Genomic DNA, 17,740 nt, shown 5'->3' on the forward strand with positions numbered 1-17,740 from the left:
TGTTGTTCATCACACGAGATTTCTGAGGGGAAATCTCAACTTCTACTTCAGGGGATTTCGAGTGCCACCCTAAGGGAGACATTAGAGGAAATTTCAGCCTAAAATTGCCTGTGAAATTTTCATGTAATTTCCATTCCATAATATGTAATCCAATCAAAATCCTTTAAATTTAAAAAGAGCTACATGTAAATATTTTGGAGGGAAAAGAAGAAAAACTAGTTTTTTTAATTGTATTTTTGACTTATCTCCTTATAGGTTTACTCAAATTTTGAGTGTAGACATTCATTGGATGCCGAATTGAATTCCACATCTAACGAGTACCCATTATGCATACTTTTGAGAAGACCCACATTGATGAAAATTCAAGATACATTAAAAAAATGTGTTGAACACGCTTTTTTAATGCATCTTGAATTTTTATCAATGTGGGGCTTCTCAAAAGTATACATAATGGGTATTCGTTGGATGTGAAATTTAAATCCGCATCCAACGAGTGTCTACTCTCGAAATTTGAGTAAACCTATAAGGAGATAATCCAAAAATACAAGTAAAATGTTCTTCTTTTCCCTCCAAAATTCATAACTCTTATTTTATTATTTTAACTATTATTTTATTATTTTTCCTTAAGAGGCCACTTTTAGGCTGAAATTTCCTCTAATGCATTTCCACACTTGTGAGCTGGTCCAGGAGTATTATACAAGTGAAATCGAACTGTTCTGGGGGTAGACTGGACGCAGAAGGGAAATATGCACTTCTGAGTAGAGGGAGCTTCAGAGCAGCATTGGCTCCATATTTTTGGGGACATAATTACCTTGGCTTTTGCTACTCTTTGGTGGAGTTTACCAGGCTGAATCAGTGGCTAGTCATCTGGCTGAAAATCTTTCTCCAGTGCACACGTAGAGGCAATCTTATTGGGCCTGCACAGTTCATTGTGAAGCCTCTTAGTTGTTGGTGGGTTATTCGGTGGTTTGGGTTGAGATTCTCCTGGAGGTATAAGGGAGAATTTAGGGGATAATTCTCAGCATTTGGGAGCTCATTTTGGAAGCAAGGATATAGGTGGTGCGAAACCCAGCTAGAAGAGGAGCTCACATTATTTGGGGTCAATTTCGGAAGGTTGGAACTAGGCCCAACCCTTTCTGGTTTTTTCTGGGTTTATTGAGGAGAGGCCAAGATTAATTTGGCTGAATTTTCTGAGCATTCTAGTGGGCTCAAACATGTGTCTCTTTCCAACCAACAATTGTTGGTAATTTGCTCCATTTTGTGGGTTTTCTGGTTGGAAGGATTGGGACCAATTCCTTTCTGGCTCTGCTGGGGAAAATTAAGAGGAAGCTACAACAACAATTTGAGGGCAATCCAGGCACTCCAGCAGGGGGGTAGCAGCACGGGCACAATTTCTGGGCAGTGTAAAGGTAGTTTGGGGCCCGAAACTTCTACTCATTGAGGCATCTTTCTCACCTAGGGTTTTCTTCCACTTTTTTATGCAAGCCTAGGTGCACTTGTCCCTTGTTGTATGTACTTCTTGCAGTTTATAATTTAATAAAATGGCTCCACTTATTTGCCTAGTTTCGTGGTGTTTTGATGGTGCATGCGTATTTATGATTTCATTTTCTATAGCTTAGTTCATGTGTCCATTATTACCTGTAATTTTCAAATTGGAATATTACAGTGGTATCAGAGCCATGATCTTGGCCAGCTGTGGGGTAGCCAACTAGATCCTGGAAGATTTGTACATGTATGCACAGTGACGAGTGAAACCATAGACAACCCATGGCTAAAGGAAGATTTAGTATGCAGAAATTCTTGGCCTAGTTGAGGATGGTCTCAGACTAGATCCATCCTCATCCTTACAACAGAGACACTAGAGTTGCACAGGCAGTGGGGGTGCAACCATCTACACTGTGTGGGGGAAGTCTACAGAATCAGGGCACTGGATCTCCTCAAAAGGAGCAGACAAGACAAAGACAGTTAGAGGGTGAGACTAGGGGACGCTTTTGTTTGTGGAGACCTGACTTTAGATATTAGGAGCCTGAGGAGGAGGTTGAGCATGAGGTTGAGGGCAAACATGATTGTGGGGAGCACATAGATACACCTAGTGTGACGTAGAAGTTACCCTTGTTGGAGACTCCCATGATTTCTCTGGGTGACATCTTAGTGGAGAGACTAGAGCATACCCTAGTAGTGCCATCTGTTGATGAGGTGACCGAGGTCGTGTCTGGGTTTTTGGGTGATAGCAACACACAACAGATGGGAGAGGTGATAAGAGACATATCCACCCTTGATGAGGGATCAGGAGATATAGAGGTATTAAATGATGGTCGCCCACAACAGTTTCATCAATTTTAGGCTGACCTTCTAACATTAAAAAGGAAGGCCACGTCAGTGCGAGAGACTATTCTGCTATAGAAAAAGGAGCTGGAGGGCATGAGAGTGGTTTGTGCCGAGTTAGTGGCCAAACTAACTCATGTTGGGGAATGGTTGGACTCCCTAATGGTATAGCTAGAGTGCACATTGGAGCATCAGAGCAATCCTCTTTAGACGTACATAGACGGGGCCGGCAGCACGGTTAGGTTGCCTTTTCCCATTGGAGAGAGAGATAGAGCTACCTAGTTAGATTTCAAGTATTGACTAGGATAGCAAGATGCGATGACCTGAGTTGCACAGGGCGCAGCATCCGTATGTTGGGGTTGTTCTGTGTGCGGGAGTTCGTGCATTCGATCCCTCTCTTGGGGTTGGATAGCGAGAGATTCTGAGTTGGTACCCAGTGGAGTGGGCTATGGAGACGTTAGTGGACCTAGGTGTAGCTCAGTAGGAGCTTTCAGGCACTTGGGATGTCGGAAGCCCAGACTGGCGTTGGGATCTGAGTGGGACTACCCATCATTTCCTAGGATGAGGTCAATCCTCTTCATCCAAGATCTATAATTTGAGGCTCTTTCAAGTTTGTTCTCTCCCTTGATTGTGTTAGACATTTTATTTGACTATAGTAGACTCTTTCCCTGAGATAATCCTTTTGAATGGTTCCTTGATCAAGTGCTTCAGACTGCCTTTTTCTTCTTTCTTCACCAAAGCTCTGATACCATGTTAGACAATCAGAAAGGCAGAAAGATTTTCTTATACTTGACATGTGAGATAAGTGAGGATATTAGTGATTGGGTGAAGGACATTCATCCAAGTGTACAACAGGCAAAAGAAGAAAACATCAGTGTGTGGTAGCAAGGGAAATCATCCAAGTGTAGAGGCCATGGCTGTATAGGGACAGATCAAGTAGGTTGGGGTGAAGATCAGGCCATACAACAGTTGTAGAGCAGACCAGGCTGCAGATATGATCAGCAAGGCGGTCGTACAGCAGGTTGTAGAGTCCGTATGGGCTATATTGGTCAAATCAGCAGGCCGCAAGTGGCTTGTGGGTGATTCATTAATTTTTGGGAGGGCCGTACAACTTGTACAGGTGCCCAGTTTACTCCCAAAATTTTGCTGTAGCTAAATTGTTTTCTGAGTGGGTTATTTTTCCAGTAAGGGAGCCCTTGTATGTCTGGAAATTTATCAAATGAAAGGCAGATTTTAAAGGGCAAATATTTCTGTGTACTTTTCTGTGGAAATTGGCTGTTTTGTTTCTGCTGTTTTAGTTATTTATTTGCCAGTTAAAGTCTCAGTGGTACTTTTTATTCGGTAAAACTGAAGTTTAAATTTGAAAATCATCAAGGAAATTTACTAGGCAATGATTAGTCATTTACCAGGGTTAGAAATAAACAAAACCATGAGACCATCTGTTGTTTTTAGTGTCCTCTGCTCTGGTCAGGTGCATGCGTAAAGGTTTCTTTGCTACATCAAAAAAATGTTGATACAGAGTTGAATATCAAATATCCCTATCAAAATATCTTCATATGACAAATCACTGGTGTATATAACCAGGCTGCTCACCTAGCTTTCTAGGAAGAGATTCTGGATATGGGGTTTATCTATGTCAATCTTACATCTGCTGAAAATAAACATTGGAAATAGCATAGCTTATGAAAACAAAAATGTCTCTCTTCAGATTAAAAAAATGTTGCCTATATATCTGCCCCCTCTTCTTCTGGTTATGAAAAGTATTTGTAGAACTGTCCCTTGAATGCCTAAACAAGAAATTTCCTTTTTTGTAAAATAACATGTTTTTGCTGTGTGTAAAAAATTATTTGAAAAATATATTTCTGTAATGTAGATCTGGGCTTTATCTTCTGTTTGAGAATAAAATACCTTTAGATATTTATGCATGATTTCCTAAAACCTAATGTGGAATGATTGATAGATAACCCTTCTCTCTGTTTATTGTAGATGCTAGGCTTCCTTCTTGCAAAATCATCATTTTTTTGTTGCTAGGACAATCTGTTAGAGCTCTATCTCCACTGCAGATTTGTATCTCTACCTTCTCAGATATCACCAGAATTCTCTGACATATTTACCTCTAAATTGTGGAGGTATTTCTTCTGCAAATTGGCTGGGTTCTACAATTTTGTGCACTTCTGATTTCCCATGTCATCTAAATGTATGCAATTTTCCTCTCTTCTCTGTGTTTTCCTCTTCTGGTAGGCACAATCGATTCTAGAATGTTCCAGATTTGCGTATATGGAAAATATATCTGTATTTGATGCATCTGCAGATACGCAAGGTATCACATCCTGTATCAAATATAGACTCTTAGGGTTGCAGCCCTTTCTCTTCTTTGCAGGTGCTTCAAACTTTGTTATCTTGCCCAGGTTAGGGGATGAATTTCACCTCTTATTCACGTTTTTGGATATCAGAGTAGGGCTACAGAAATTCTGATTCGATTTGTGTAAGCTACCATCTCTTCCCATATGGGTGTGCATACATAAAGAAATTATTCACAGAATAGACACACTCCAATTGAAAAATCACGGTGAATCACTGTAAAGATGGTAAATAATTTAAACAACTATAAATGTAAGGACTGTAAATCATTTAAATAGCTATTCCCTGTAAACAAAATATGAGATCTTCATGAACATGCTCTGAAATTTAACAAATTTCATATATCAAATTGATTGATTTGATGAGAAGTACCTACTTGTTTTCTGCGGGTGAAGAGGCTTCAAAATTGCTCTAGCTCTCGCTCCCGTTACCAAAAGACCATAACCTCCCAACCAAACTAAGTACAACCTAGGTACTCAGTCCAGAATGCTTCTCAATTGCTGCACTCTGTTCCCCCGTGCCCAAAAACTTCAGAACAAACAAGGCTCAGTCTTTTCTGTTGAAAAACTTTGTGTTACAAATTTTCCTCCTCCTTTTGACTCCCCTTCTTCCAACCGCCCCTTCCTTCTTATAAGTCTTCATTCGCCGACTTCCTCCATCTCCGTGTCCTAATTTGGATACATGTAGATTTTATAAACAAAATCTGATTTGATATGGTGATTTTATTCGAATATCTAAATTTGATTTAATAAAGTTTATTTATTTATTTTAATGATTTAATTTAATTTATAGTTTTAATTTAATTAATTTTATTTAATTTCGTAAATTTTAATTTACAAATTAAATTTTTAAACATTAAAACTAACATTTTCTGTTCATTTGAGTGTTTATTATATATATAGTGCGTTACATACGGGTCCATGCATATGTAGCTATCGTATGGAGGCCTCGTATGTATGCTAATACTTGTATTTTATTTATAGCTATAGGTGGGTCATTACAATCACAAGATGACTGAAGATGACTGAAGCTGTCATCACAACATTGGTTATGCATTCAATGCTCCGATCCAAAATTGTGTATCAGACTATCCCACTACTATTCAAACTTTTCAAGGCTATTTAATCGTGTATTGTACTATTTTTCCACTATTTTCCTTTCCAAAAGCAGGTTAGAATTTATAAATAAAAATCTCCCATCATGTTTTAAAAAATCAAAACGATATAGATTTATCAACTTTGTATGAATAACTTACGAAATATTTCTCTTTTGAATCGTTTGATCATGGTCACAATCAAATCAGATTCCAGGTCTCGCCATTCTGATACCATGTTATTGCGTAGTAAGACTTATATCCCAACAGTGAACACTAAGGTTGGAAAGACTTTGAGAGTAGCTTCTCAAATTGAATAATATTATAGTATGATTCACACATCATTTATTTATTAGTCTTTCTTTTAGGACAATATGTTTCTTGAATATTAATTTATTAATATCATTGAAAGGCTTCACTTGTAGTCTTTCTGGAAAACACATAGCAGAGTAATGGATGGTGCTTGACAGGTTGAAGAGCTTTATTGACTTGAAAAATCATTAGTCTTTCTTTTAGGAAAATATGTTTCTTGAATATTAATTTATTAATATCATTTAAAGGCTTCACTTGTAGTCTTTCTGGAAAACACATAGCAGAGTAATGGATGGTGCTTGACAGGTTGAAGAGCTTTATTGACTTGAAAAATCACGGGATCCAATTCAAGTGCTTATCTTCTCTTGACTGGAACAGCCTTTCAAGCTGTTTTATAAAAATTTATATTTTTTTGTCTAAATGTGCATGAAGAGACTCTTACCATGGGGTTTGAGTGATTCATTTCCAAAAGCATCAGAGTGACTTGTTCCAAACATCGCCCAAGGGCCAAAAGATTTATGCTTGAGTGCTTTCCATGATTACTTTTGTAAACATGGCTTTTTTTCTGTGTCACTAAATGAATGTTTTTTGGTTCATGCTTGTTATGCCCAAGCTATTTCCTATTAACAAAATTCCTACAGAATGAACCGTGCTGGGCTGTGAAATTATACTGCGTAATTGTATCTAAATGTTTCAGGTTTAGTAGAAAAATCATCTTATAGTAATTTGGTGGAATCTCATTGCCATGTGAAGGAAAGTGGAACAAGTGATGCTGATATGGAAACAACCAACAATGCTAATCTAAGAACACATCCATTTCCCAGAGAATCAGAATTAACAAATGTGAATGGTAGAGGCCTTCCGGAGACCCTTGTATTTCCAAGAAGTAACTTCCCGAGGATTTCTGATAAAAAAGGGGAAGTTCTGAAGTCAGAATTGACTTGCTCTGTAAATGGAAATGGTCCAAAAATTTTACCATTTGAGTTTAGAGCATTGGAAGCTTGCCTTGAAGCGGCATGCAGCTGCCTGGAGACAGAGGTACATTTTTTCTCTCTGGAAGCAAATGCATCTTATATTCATTATTGCATCTATATGTAATGGTATACTTATTTTTCTTATGCTTCATTTACGATACTGTTTTTTTTTTCAATTTTTATTTTTTGGGAAATACCTCATATGTTACTTCATAGATCAAATAATAACATCATGGAACAGAGAGTTACATGAAATGAACAACGGGAGTTCCTGGAAACCCCTTCCCTAAAAAGGCCAAAAAGGCATGCTGCATGCATATAAGCCTGTGCCCTGATAGGAAGAGACTCTACAGTTGTACAAAAGATACTAAGTTCTGAAATTCAGCCTGAAATCATGCCCAAAAAGTCATCACAGCCTTTCATGAATGTCAATCCTCTTCATAAAATGGTGTCATTTAGGATACCATCATTGCTAAGTTCAGGAAAATGCAGTGGATAGTTTTCTGATTTTATTTTTATCTTGTTGGATCACAAAGAAGAAAGTGAAAACCATAAAATAGTGTTTATGACATATTCTCTTGTAGCTACTCGATTATAAGACTTTGTCCTTGGATTCCGCCTTGAGATGTCATCTTAGTGCTTTTGAAGCCATTTTTGTCTTTATTCAGAAGTATTTTGGTTATTCATGTTGGCGTCAAGGGCATTATTTCTAAACATGTAACTTATTAGCTTTATAATCATGCAAGAACAAACTTATTAGATATGTTGGACACCTAATCCTCTAAGGGTTGGTGTGAAATGTAAGGAGTCAAAGGAAGTCCAAGAGACCTTGGAATATGGAATCCAACGGTCATGCAAAATGTATTATAAATGTACATCATGTGAATAATAAAGGAATCACACGATTATCTTTCAGATCTGCTGTTCACATTCGATGTGTGTTTAACATGGTATCAGAACTGCAGGCGTATTCCTACCCTGCTCCAATTTGAGCCATTATCCTGCCATCCCTGACACATCATTCCTATGCGTGATAGTCAATACACATGGTCCTGCCATCTCTTAGGTCTGCCATTGTCGTTACTGTGTAATTGCTCCAGTTATTCCTATGCGAAAATACATTTAAATTTTCATGCTCAATACAGTGCTTAGTGCAGCGCATATTAAGCTTGTCGAACCTGTCTTCCTGCATGCATTACTAGTTTTTCAACACACAAACCTGTTACTTTTCTCAAGTCTGTAGTGTTGTTGAATTTGAAGGATATTCTATTCTAAGTAGCGTTCATTTTGTTTAGTGTCAATTCAGTGCATTTATGTGCTCTTCCTCGACTTGGGCTTTCGCTCTCCTCTATGTAATGTCTGCACTCTCACCTAAAATTGGATTTTCACAAGCTGAATAAGCTCTCTAAAATTTGAGTGAGTGCATTCCTAACTTGAACAATCTGCATGAGCTCTCTCTTGTCCACATTCTAGTCCTCATGCACCAAGGCATTATTCCATTATCTCACCATTAATTTCTTGTGCTCTGCTGTGCGTCTGTGGGTTTGGTCAGTCGTGGTAGCGGTCGCCCCTTGACTCTTGTGATCGTGGTTTACTTCCATGCTTTCTCATGCCAGTTCCGAATCTGGTTGCCGTTAAGGATACGGTTATAGATTTATACCCTGCTCAAATCTAGTGGTTTCATATATAGTTCCTTCTCCTGGCGTTATTAGTACTAAACAGTCCTACAAAAACCTTCCTTCTGGAGTAGACATCTACAGACTAAGGCTGAAGGGCGGCTTTGAGCAACCATGCTATTGCCCAAATTGGTTAAATTGGGCTCTAGCTCATATTTGATAGACTCACATCTCTACGTCTAGAGGGATTGCCTGAGGGTACCCCCCGCACCCGTAGAGGCACCAGTGACAGGTCCAGATCCGTAGTGTTATCAACGTAATAAGGTTGGAAGGGAGGTTGGATTGGATGACGACTTTGTCATGCATCTACATAAATACAAATGGCATTAGTAATTGGTTGACCAAAAGTCTAAACGACGGAGCAGGGGACAAAACTTTATTCAGGACATGCGAGGGCAAGCTTTCGCACAAGGCAAAAGGAAATCAACTCCGAAGAAGAGACATTGTACATGCACTCTGGAATGTAAGATTTCAGGCGCCATGGACTTCATATTTGGAAATGTCATCTTCGCTCGACTAGGTTAACAGGAATGCGCCAACTCGAAGTCATTGAAGTATGCACAATGTTCATTTTAATCGAGGTCCAAAGAAATTGAAAGAAAAATGAATGAAGTCGGGCCCGGTGTCAGTTGGTCTTGAACTAGCCAGGGGCTCCGTGGAGAAACAAGGTAAGCAGCTAAATGAAGCCCCAACCCCGAAGAGGGTGGGGCCACAAAGGAGGTTGAGAATTAGCTTCTTCGAGCCATGCCTCTTTGGTTTAGTCAGAGCCCAGTTGGTCGACCTGAAAGAGAAGGTGAATAGAACCTCGCATAATTTTTTAAATTATCTAACAAGTTTCAAATATTTTAACTCTGTTACTTTTCAATATTTTTGCTCTTGAGCATAAGAGAGGTATTTGCAATATTATTCGTATTATTTTGCTGTGCTCAAATTTTTTGGATGATGATATATTGCCAACTTTACAAGCTGGAAGCTTTTTATTCAGTTTAAAAAAAAGAGTCAATTGTATATGTGAGTTGGTCTATATCAAAGCAACTATTTGACATAAAAAAATAAAAATAAAGTATTCCCCAGTGGCGAGAAAGCTAGTATATGGTTCGATGCTTAAATGTTGTATATGGACTTGTAAAAGGAAGCAGTGAGTTCGAGTCACCTGCTCCAGTTGTGAAGATTATTACAATGAAGAATTGAAGGTTGGTTTATATTTATGTTGCTCATTCACCATTGGACATTCACTGTTGTGTTGAATATGCGTTGAATTTGAGTTGTTGATAAAATGGATGAAATTGACAATTTATTAGAGTGATTGAGAAATCTAATCATGTCTATTGCTGAAAGCACACTTAAAATCAGCAAGGACATTCTTTCTGATATTCAAACCTGTTTACAAAATCCACAAGAGAAGATAGAGTTTTTACAGCTTGAATCACAGTTACAGAGAGATGAGTTACAGTAGAAAAGGCATCCTTCTGAACTTGTCTTTGTTCAGAACAATCCCCTATTTGACTTTGAAACAGGATCCTATCAGCAGCCATCAAGTCAATAATGTTGAGGTTGATTAAGATCAAGTGCTCATTTCAAAAGCAAATTTGAATACAGGTGTGGAAATTCAGTCTGCACTTCCCAACCCGATCATTAGACCTTGGGAAGAGCTTGTCAACAACAAGCACAAAAAAGGTCTTGGATATGATAAGGAGGCGTCCTTTCATATTCCATACTATTTCAAGTCCATTCAATTTCAAAGCGTTGGGTTTCTTCATGGCAGTTCACCTTAACCTGTTCCAGATTTTGCTCCTCCACATTCGGAGCCAAAAGTTGTTAAATGCCAACACTGTGACCGAGTTGGCCATATGAAAAATCACTATTTTAATCTTCATCCATGTGAGCACTGTCATAAAACCACTCATTCTTCAAACAGATGCTTTAGAAACAAGCCTCCTGCAAGAACAAAGATGTATCTTGGATGGATCGCTTCTTGGCAATGGGCTTCAACGACCAAGAAGATATTTCAATCATATGACAAAATTTGTTCTAGAGTATTGAACAGCCTTGCAGTTGAGTTTTCTCCATCATCTCACCTTGTATCTGACAAGGGGGGAAGTGATGGTCATATACAAGCTTCAAAGCCTCATCAAGCGAGCCTGAGCCACAACCTGCCATATCAGATTTAGAGTTGTAGCCAGAGACAAAGATGCCCCTGAGCATGCCTTCAGTTGCTGGTCAGCCTTAAACCATCTATGCAGGGTTGAGACCTCGCTTTTCAGGTTGAACTTCTCCCTCTTCAAAGAATTGGGGACACTTCCTCTAGCAAAAGACTTCAGCTTCTTGCCAGTTTTGGAAGAGTTCCAGGAATTGCATTAAGCATTCTAGAGTTGGTGGTCATCCTTAAACCACCGCAGGTTGTAGACCTCCCTTTTCCAGGTTGAAGGTCTCTCTCTCCAAATCATTAGGGACGCTTCCTCTCTGGAAAAGGAAGTTGAAGGTCTCCCTTTTCCAGGAGTTCAAATCTTTGGGCGTCACCCATACCCCCGTAGTGTAGGAAGATACAAGCAATAAAAAAGCAAGTCCCATCACCAACTCCGGCCTTTGGAGTTTTGGTGTTTGGAATCGATTTGCAAAGAGTCCCACCCGTGTTCTAGCAAAAGGTTTCAGCTTCTTGCCAGATTTGGAAGAGTTCCAGGAACTGCACTAAGCATTCCAGTTTTGGTGGTCATCCTTAAACCACCCCCTTATACCAACATCTCAGAGAGCACATTCAGCTTACTACTGCCATACATTTTTGCACATTTTGTATTACAACTCTCTTCTTGGACTCATACATACCCCTTCGGATTAAAGGGGGAATGTTGGACACCTAATCCTCTAAGGGTTGGTGTGGAATATGAGGAGTCAAAGGAAGTCCAAAGGACTTTGGAACATGGAATCCAACAGTCATGCAAAATGTATTATAAATGTACATCATGTGAATAAAAGGAATCATACGATTATGTTTCAGATCTGTTGTTCACATTCCATGTGTGTTTAACAAGATATATAATCATGCAAAAACTTTCTTCCTGCTTAGAATCTTTGATCATTTTTTCACTGTAATATTTCAGGTATGGTTTAAACTCTGTAAACTATATTGTGCCAAAAGATGTAAATCAATATGTATGATAATTGTGTCATTAAAACATAAATGTCAACCACATCTGGTTATTGTTAGCTTAGTTTAGGCACGGAAAAATCTTGGATCTCAAAATCTACTGGCTGAATATGCATCATTGGTGTAGTTCAAAAGTGCTAGGGAGATTCTTTTATGGGAGATGGATAACTATTTTTCGCAGGTTCCCCTTTTGCAAGTATCTACTTTCTTCGTTTTCTCAAATCTTGTTCATCTTTTGCTCTCTTTGAAATAATATGGTCTGGACTCTGACCCTTGCCACTGAAATTCCCAGTTCAGCTAGTTCAGAGATTTGCAGTCTTGAAGTAAAGAAAAGCATGTAAAACTCAAGGATATGGAGAAAAAGATCACAAGAGTTTCCAAAGCAAAGATAAAAAGGAATTTTGTTTCTGTATGTATTACATGGTAAAATTCTCAAAAGAGGATGCAGTAAGAAGTAGAACTATTTGATATGTGCCCATCAATGAACTATTGCGGATCCCAGTCCATCCAACCAGTCATTCCAAGTTCAAAGGAATGTCCTACCACTACCAGTAACAACCAGGTCTTCGACCCTTCACTTATAAAACAATTCCTTTACCTGTCACAAGCCAAACACATATTAGCATGGTATACCTTAATGAATAACAAACCAAATGTAAATACTAGATAGGGCTTAAAAACAACCAAAGAAATGGGCTTCTTGTTGTTGTCTTCATAGTGTATGTTGTGTCCCAACTTCAAGAAGAGGTGGAGGAGTTAATTATGAAGGTTGTCCTACTGATTTTTGAGTGCAAATATGCAACAGAAAACTACAAATAGCATGACACTAGAGTCTAGACCAATTGATGTTAAATATGGCATGTAAGTAGTCTAAAATGATGTAGAGAAAATGCTCTAACCAGCTATGGAGTTATTTGTCAGTTTGGGTTGGGGCACAATAATAACAATATGGGGACTACATGGGCACAACAATATAATAAGGGGGTTGTACTAATAACAATAAAGGGTTACACTAGTAGTATAGGGACCTAACATGCCCCTCTCCTTCAAAAAGTGTTGTCCTCAACGCCTGAGTAGTTCTTGACGTTTCTTTACAAAATTCTTGTCCTCCCATGTGGAATCTTCAATGGGTAAGTTCTTCCACTTGATGAGATACTCTGCAACTTTGAATGAGTGGCCACACTTCTTCGTCCTTTTTCCATTCATCCCTTGCTTCGTGTATCCAATCTGGTTGGATAATAGAAATAACACAAAACGATGCTTCCACATCCCCATCCTTTCTTGAGAGTGCATCTGCAACAACATTTTGCTTCCCTTTTTTGTAGATGATTTCAAAGTCATAACCCAACATATTTGTGACCCATTTTTTCTGTTCTTCTAAAGATGATTTTTGTTCTAAAAAGTATTTAAGACTATCATGATCCATTTTTACCTTGAAGTGTCTTCCCATTAGGTAAGGTCACCATTTCTTAAGTGCATGTAATATTGCCAACATTTCCTTCTCATAAATTGCTTGCTTGAGATGTAGCTGTAAAAATACCCAATCACCTACATCAATTTTTTTTTCACTGTGATGTTGATCTGGCTGTTGTTTCATTTGATTCTGCACCAAAGTGGTGTTATCCTTTAAAAGTTGGAGAACTTGTTGTTGATGCTCGATGTGATCTTTCACTGCTTGAATATTTTTCTTCTTGATATGTCCATCTTGAGAGTTTGAGGAGTGGTAATTTCTTCGAATGCATTACAAGTTATGGTTGGATTCATTTCTTGATGCTCGATGTGATCTTTCACTTCTTGAACATTTTTCTTCTTGATATGTCCTTCTATCTTGATAGTTTGAGGAGTGGTAATTTCGACCAATGCATTACAAAATATGATCAGATTCATTTCTTCTTTCTTGATGTGATCTTTCACTTCTTGAACCTTTTTCTTCTTGATGTGTCCTTCTATCTTGAGAGTTTCAGGAGTGGTAATTCTTGCCAATGCTTTAAATGATATGGTTGGATTCATTTCTTCTTTCTCTAGGGTTGGTTCCTGGTGTATATCCTCTTCTTTTGATGTTTCTTTATCCTTTTCTTCCTCTTCTTCATAATCTATGTAAAATAAGTTCTTCTCAGGACACTTATGACCTTTAGTGTATTTTTTTATCACAATTGTAACAAAGCCCTTTTGCTCTTTTTTCTTCCAATTGTTGTGGTGTCAACCTTGTAAGTTGTGGAAGGATAGGAGAAACAATACTTCCATCTTTATAGTTGTGAGGGGTAGACTTCCTTGTTGCCATAATTTTGCTTTGCACTTTTCTTTCCCATTCCAATGAATCAGTTTCCCAATGATGAACCTCATGTTGAATGTTATTCTTTAAAGTCCCTATGGAGACATCAATCCTTTGCTTCTTTGGAATATCATTTTCCCTTATATTCAATTTTTGAAAGTCTTCATTGTTCTCTGCCATTGAACAATTTTGTTTGAGATTTATCAATAGGCTAAAGAAGGTGTTGCTCTTTGTATCCTCATAATGCGCTATCATTTCCTCCGTGAAAATTGACCACGTAACAAGTGGTTTACGAGAACAAAGCCCTTTATACCATAAAAATTGATCCGGTTCTAAATAATTAGATGCAATACATACCTTTTGTAACAGTGGTACGCCATGTAGATCAAAATATTTCTCCATCTGTAGTATCCAATTTACCAGATCCTTGCCATCAAACTTCCTCATCTCGTTTTTTCTTGATTTTAGGAGCTCGATCTTGAAACAATTGTAACTCTGTAATTTCAGATATCCAAGTTCTGAAATTTCTTTTTCGCTGAGTCCTCTTTCTAACCCCGAAAGTCTGATCAAGATTGGATTCTGTAAGGAAGCGTTATGTCAAATCTCCCACGATGACCCGATTATAGACTGGTTCAGTAGAGCGAACTTGTACGAAGTGCCACGTGTCACTGTTTCAACCTTAGGACCTGAAACCGATACACAAAAAACTACAGTCCATCCTCTTTTTGCAACTTCTTACGAAATTTCAATTTGATGCTTAGAGAGAAAGTTATGACGATTTTCCCAAGGTCACCTGTTTAGGATGTAATTTGGGAGCCTGCAAAAACCCTAAATGTATTAGATTATATCTCCGAAAATATAGCAAGAAGATATCTAAAATTCGGACCTGAGCTTCACCAAGATTTCGATTCAAATGGGTTTTAATTTCAGAGTCTGAACCTTTGTAGAACAAATATTATAGCGAAAATTCCACGATGACCTGTTTGAGATGAAATTCTGGAGCTTGCAAAAACCCTAACTTCCTCAGATCATATCTCCGAAAATATAGCGAGACAAGATCTCAAATTCGGATGCGAGGTTCAAACTGATTTCTTCTCAAATGTTTTTTTTTTTAGCTTCTGAAACTTCGTAGCGAAAAAGTTATAGCAAAAATTCCACGATGACCTGTTTGGAGTAGCAAAACCCTAGAATCCACAGCTCTGATACCAAATGTTATGAAACCAGCTCACAAAAAGATAGAAAAGATAGATGAATGCCTTAGAAATAAGCCTTTTCGAGGGGGCAACCTCCTTTACATTACACAAATGAACAATTCTTGGATGATACAAATGATAAGAACTCCTTTCTATATATAGGAGTCTAAGGGGTCATAATATAATCAGAGTTGACATAACAATAATAATGTAAGGGCACAATAATAACAATAGTGGGCTTCTATGGGGCACAATAATAACAATATGGGGACTACATGGGCACAACAATATAATAAGGGGGTTGTACTAATAACAATAAGGGGTTACACTAGTAGTATAAGGACCTAACAAACCCACTGCCAAAACTCAACCCAACTGCAAGTCAACTCGACCCTTTTTAACTGGAACAAGGCTCACCAAGGGGCGACTTTAATTTGGCCTCAATGATGATGATTCATTGTCCCCATACATAACAATTTGGCCCAGGTGATAATAATGTATGCAAACTCGGCCTTGGTGGAGCAAATGGAGAATGTAGCCCTCCTGGAATTGCTTGTACAACTCCTCAAAGATAAATAACTCACCCCGCTAAGGAAACTCGACCTGTTTGGCAACTCGGCCCACCAACAAGAAGGAAGCTCTGCTTTTTCAAAAGGAATAATGCTGATGGTTTCAATTAATTAACTCCTTTCAATACAAAATTTTAGCTCTCCATTCATGGCAAAAGAATTCGATTGAGAATTTTGGCGGTGGCCTTTGGTAATGCGGCTCTTTCAAAAACAGTGTTGACTTGGCCTTTGAAATTATATCACCTGACTCCTGTGCAAGCTCTTGTGTCAAAAATTTCGACCACAACTGGAATGAAAACTCGACGTTGACGTTGGCTTGATCTTAGCGAGAGCAAAGGTGACGTTAACGCATTGAGTGATTGCATGTGCGGCTTAGCGCCTATCATGGTAGTATTCTGTCGGCTTACTTGACGACGACATTGTTTCTATGCCAATAATCCTCCATGATGTCGCAACCCTCTGATACTGTCGATATCGACCCTTTCAAATTGCAACGGACTATCCAACTATTCCAACATCCCCTTGTCGGCGTTGTTGTTGCAACTGTATTCCACGTGCTAATTAATCATGATGAGCAGACCAGTTTTGTGCAAATGATAATGCACTTGTGTGCTTATCTCATCCAGCCAATCGATCTTGCTCCAACAATTAGATAAAAATCAGCCTTTGAATATTCAAGCTAATCAAAATTTGAAAATTCGGCTCTTTTGGTTGACAGCTTGGCGGCAACGTATTGTCCTGTAGCGAAAAAGACCCTCGACCCCTTGAAACATTCCACAACACTACAAAAATTTAGTTAAAATAATACAACCTTTGACTGGGCTCGACTCTCTTTCCAGATTAATTTCTCATGGCCCCATTTAAAATCAATAATGATTTAAAATGTGGCCCCCTCATTTCAAAAATCAGAATCGGCTTCCTTTTTAATAAACCTTAAAACAAAAATAATAATTGGTCATAAAAATTCATATGCCCAAAATTTCTATAGCCCTCAAGGATTTTGCCCAAGTTCTACAACCTGATTTTGAAATGGCGGCTCTTTGGTTCTGCTATAGGTGAGTGATACGTCATGGGAGCTCGAACATAATATTGTGAGTCTACTCCATGAAAACTCACGCTGAGTTAATGCAACCCTATCACAGTTTAACGCAACCAGAAATTTGTCAACTGTGTGTGCAGGGGAGTCCCTAATAACGCATATTAGGAACTTAGCTTCAATCTTGCTTCAAAAATTCCAACTCTTGCAATAATTTGGCCACGGAAATAATTTCAGCTTCAAAGAATAGAAGATTTTCGCTTTAGAAAACTCTCGAACAATCTACAATTGGAATTGAAGCCCAAACACTCACAACTGAATTCTCGCAGGTTGAGTGTTAAAATTGGCAACTAGGGCCAAACTCCATGAGAATCACTTTATTCATGGCTGATAATATTTTATTTAGATTCCTCTCGTCGAGAGGTGTAGGATTGATCGAAAGATCATCCAATTCCGATAAGTATTTATGGAGATATGAATTTATTTTGATTATGGACAAATTGTCAAAGTCGGCCAGCAACTTAAGTAGGCTCAAAAGCCCAACAGACACATCTATTCATCATCAACGTTTGCATATAAATATAGGATGTCTCCTCCTCATTTGGATACACACTTCTCATCCATCTCTCTCTCTTGTACGTAGAAAAGAGTCTCTCTCTCTCTCTCTCCTGCGCAGATAGGTCTCTCTCTCACACGTGGGAAGGAAGGACACAGTTTTCTAAGGGTTTACAAACTGCAGATTGGAACTTTGACCAGCGTTGACCAACATTCTCTCTCTCCTGAC

The 17,740-nt window shown here is 38.4% G+C and overlaps 1 protein-coding gene across 2 annotated transcripts in view; it reads left to right on the forward strand.

The window, feature by feature from the left end:
- The window catches only part of LOC149191364 (magnesium transporter MRS2-F-like), a 283,963-nt gene that overhangs the window by 96,651 nt on the left and 169,572 nt on the right, over positions 1-17,740 (forward strand). Inside the window, exon 2 of one of the 2 annotated variants that reach the window (XM_089404195.1) lies at positions 6,845-7,129. The exons of the other annotated variant lie outside the window; for it this stretch is intronic. Coding sequence (XP_089260321.1) covers positions 6,845-7,129 — 285 coding nt within the window. The remainder of the gene's footprint in view (positions 1-6,844; positions 7,130-17,740) is intronic. 2 annotated transcript variants of the gene reach the window in all.

The sequence above is a fragment of the Pinus tabuliformis genome, chromosome 2_2 (genome assembly GCF_031772625.1).
Source record: "Pinus tabuliformis cultivar Carrire ecotype Pingquan chromosome 2_2, CPIR1, whole genome shotgun sequence".
NCBI classification, from domain to species: Eukaryota; Viridiplantae; Streptophyta; class Pinopsida; order Pinales; family Pinaceae; genus Pinus; species Pinus tabuliformis.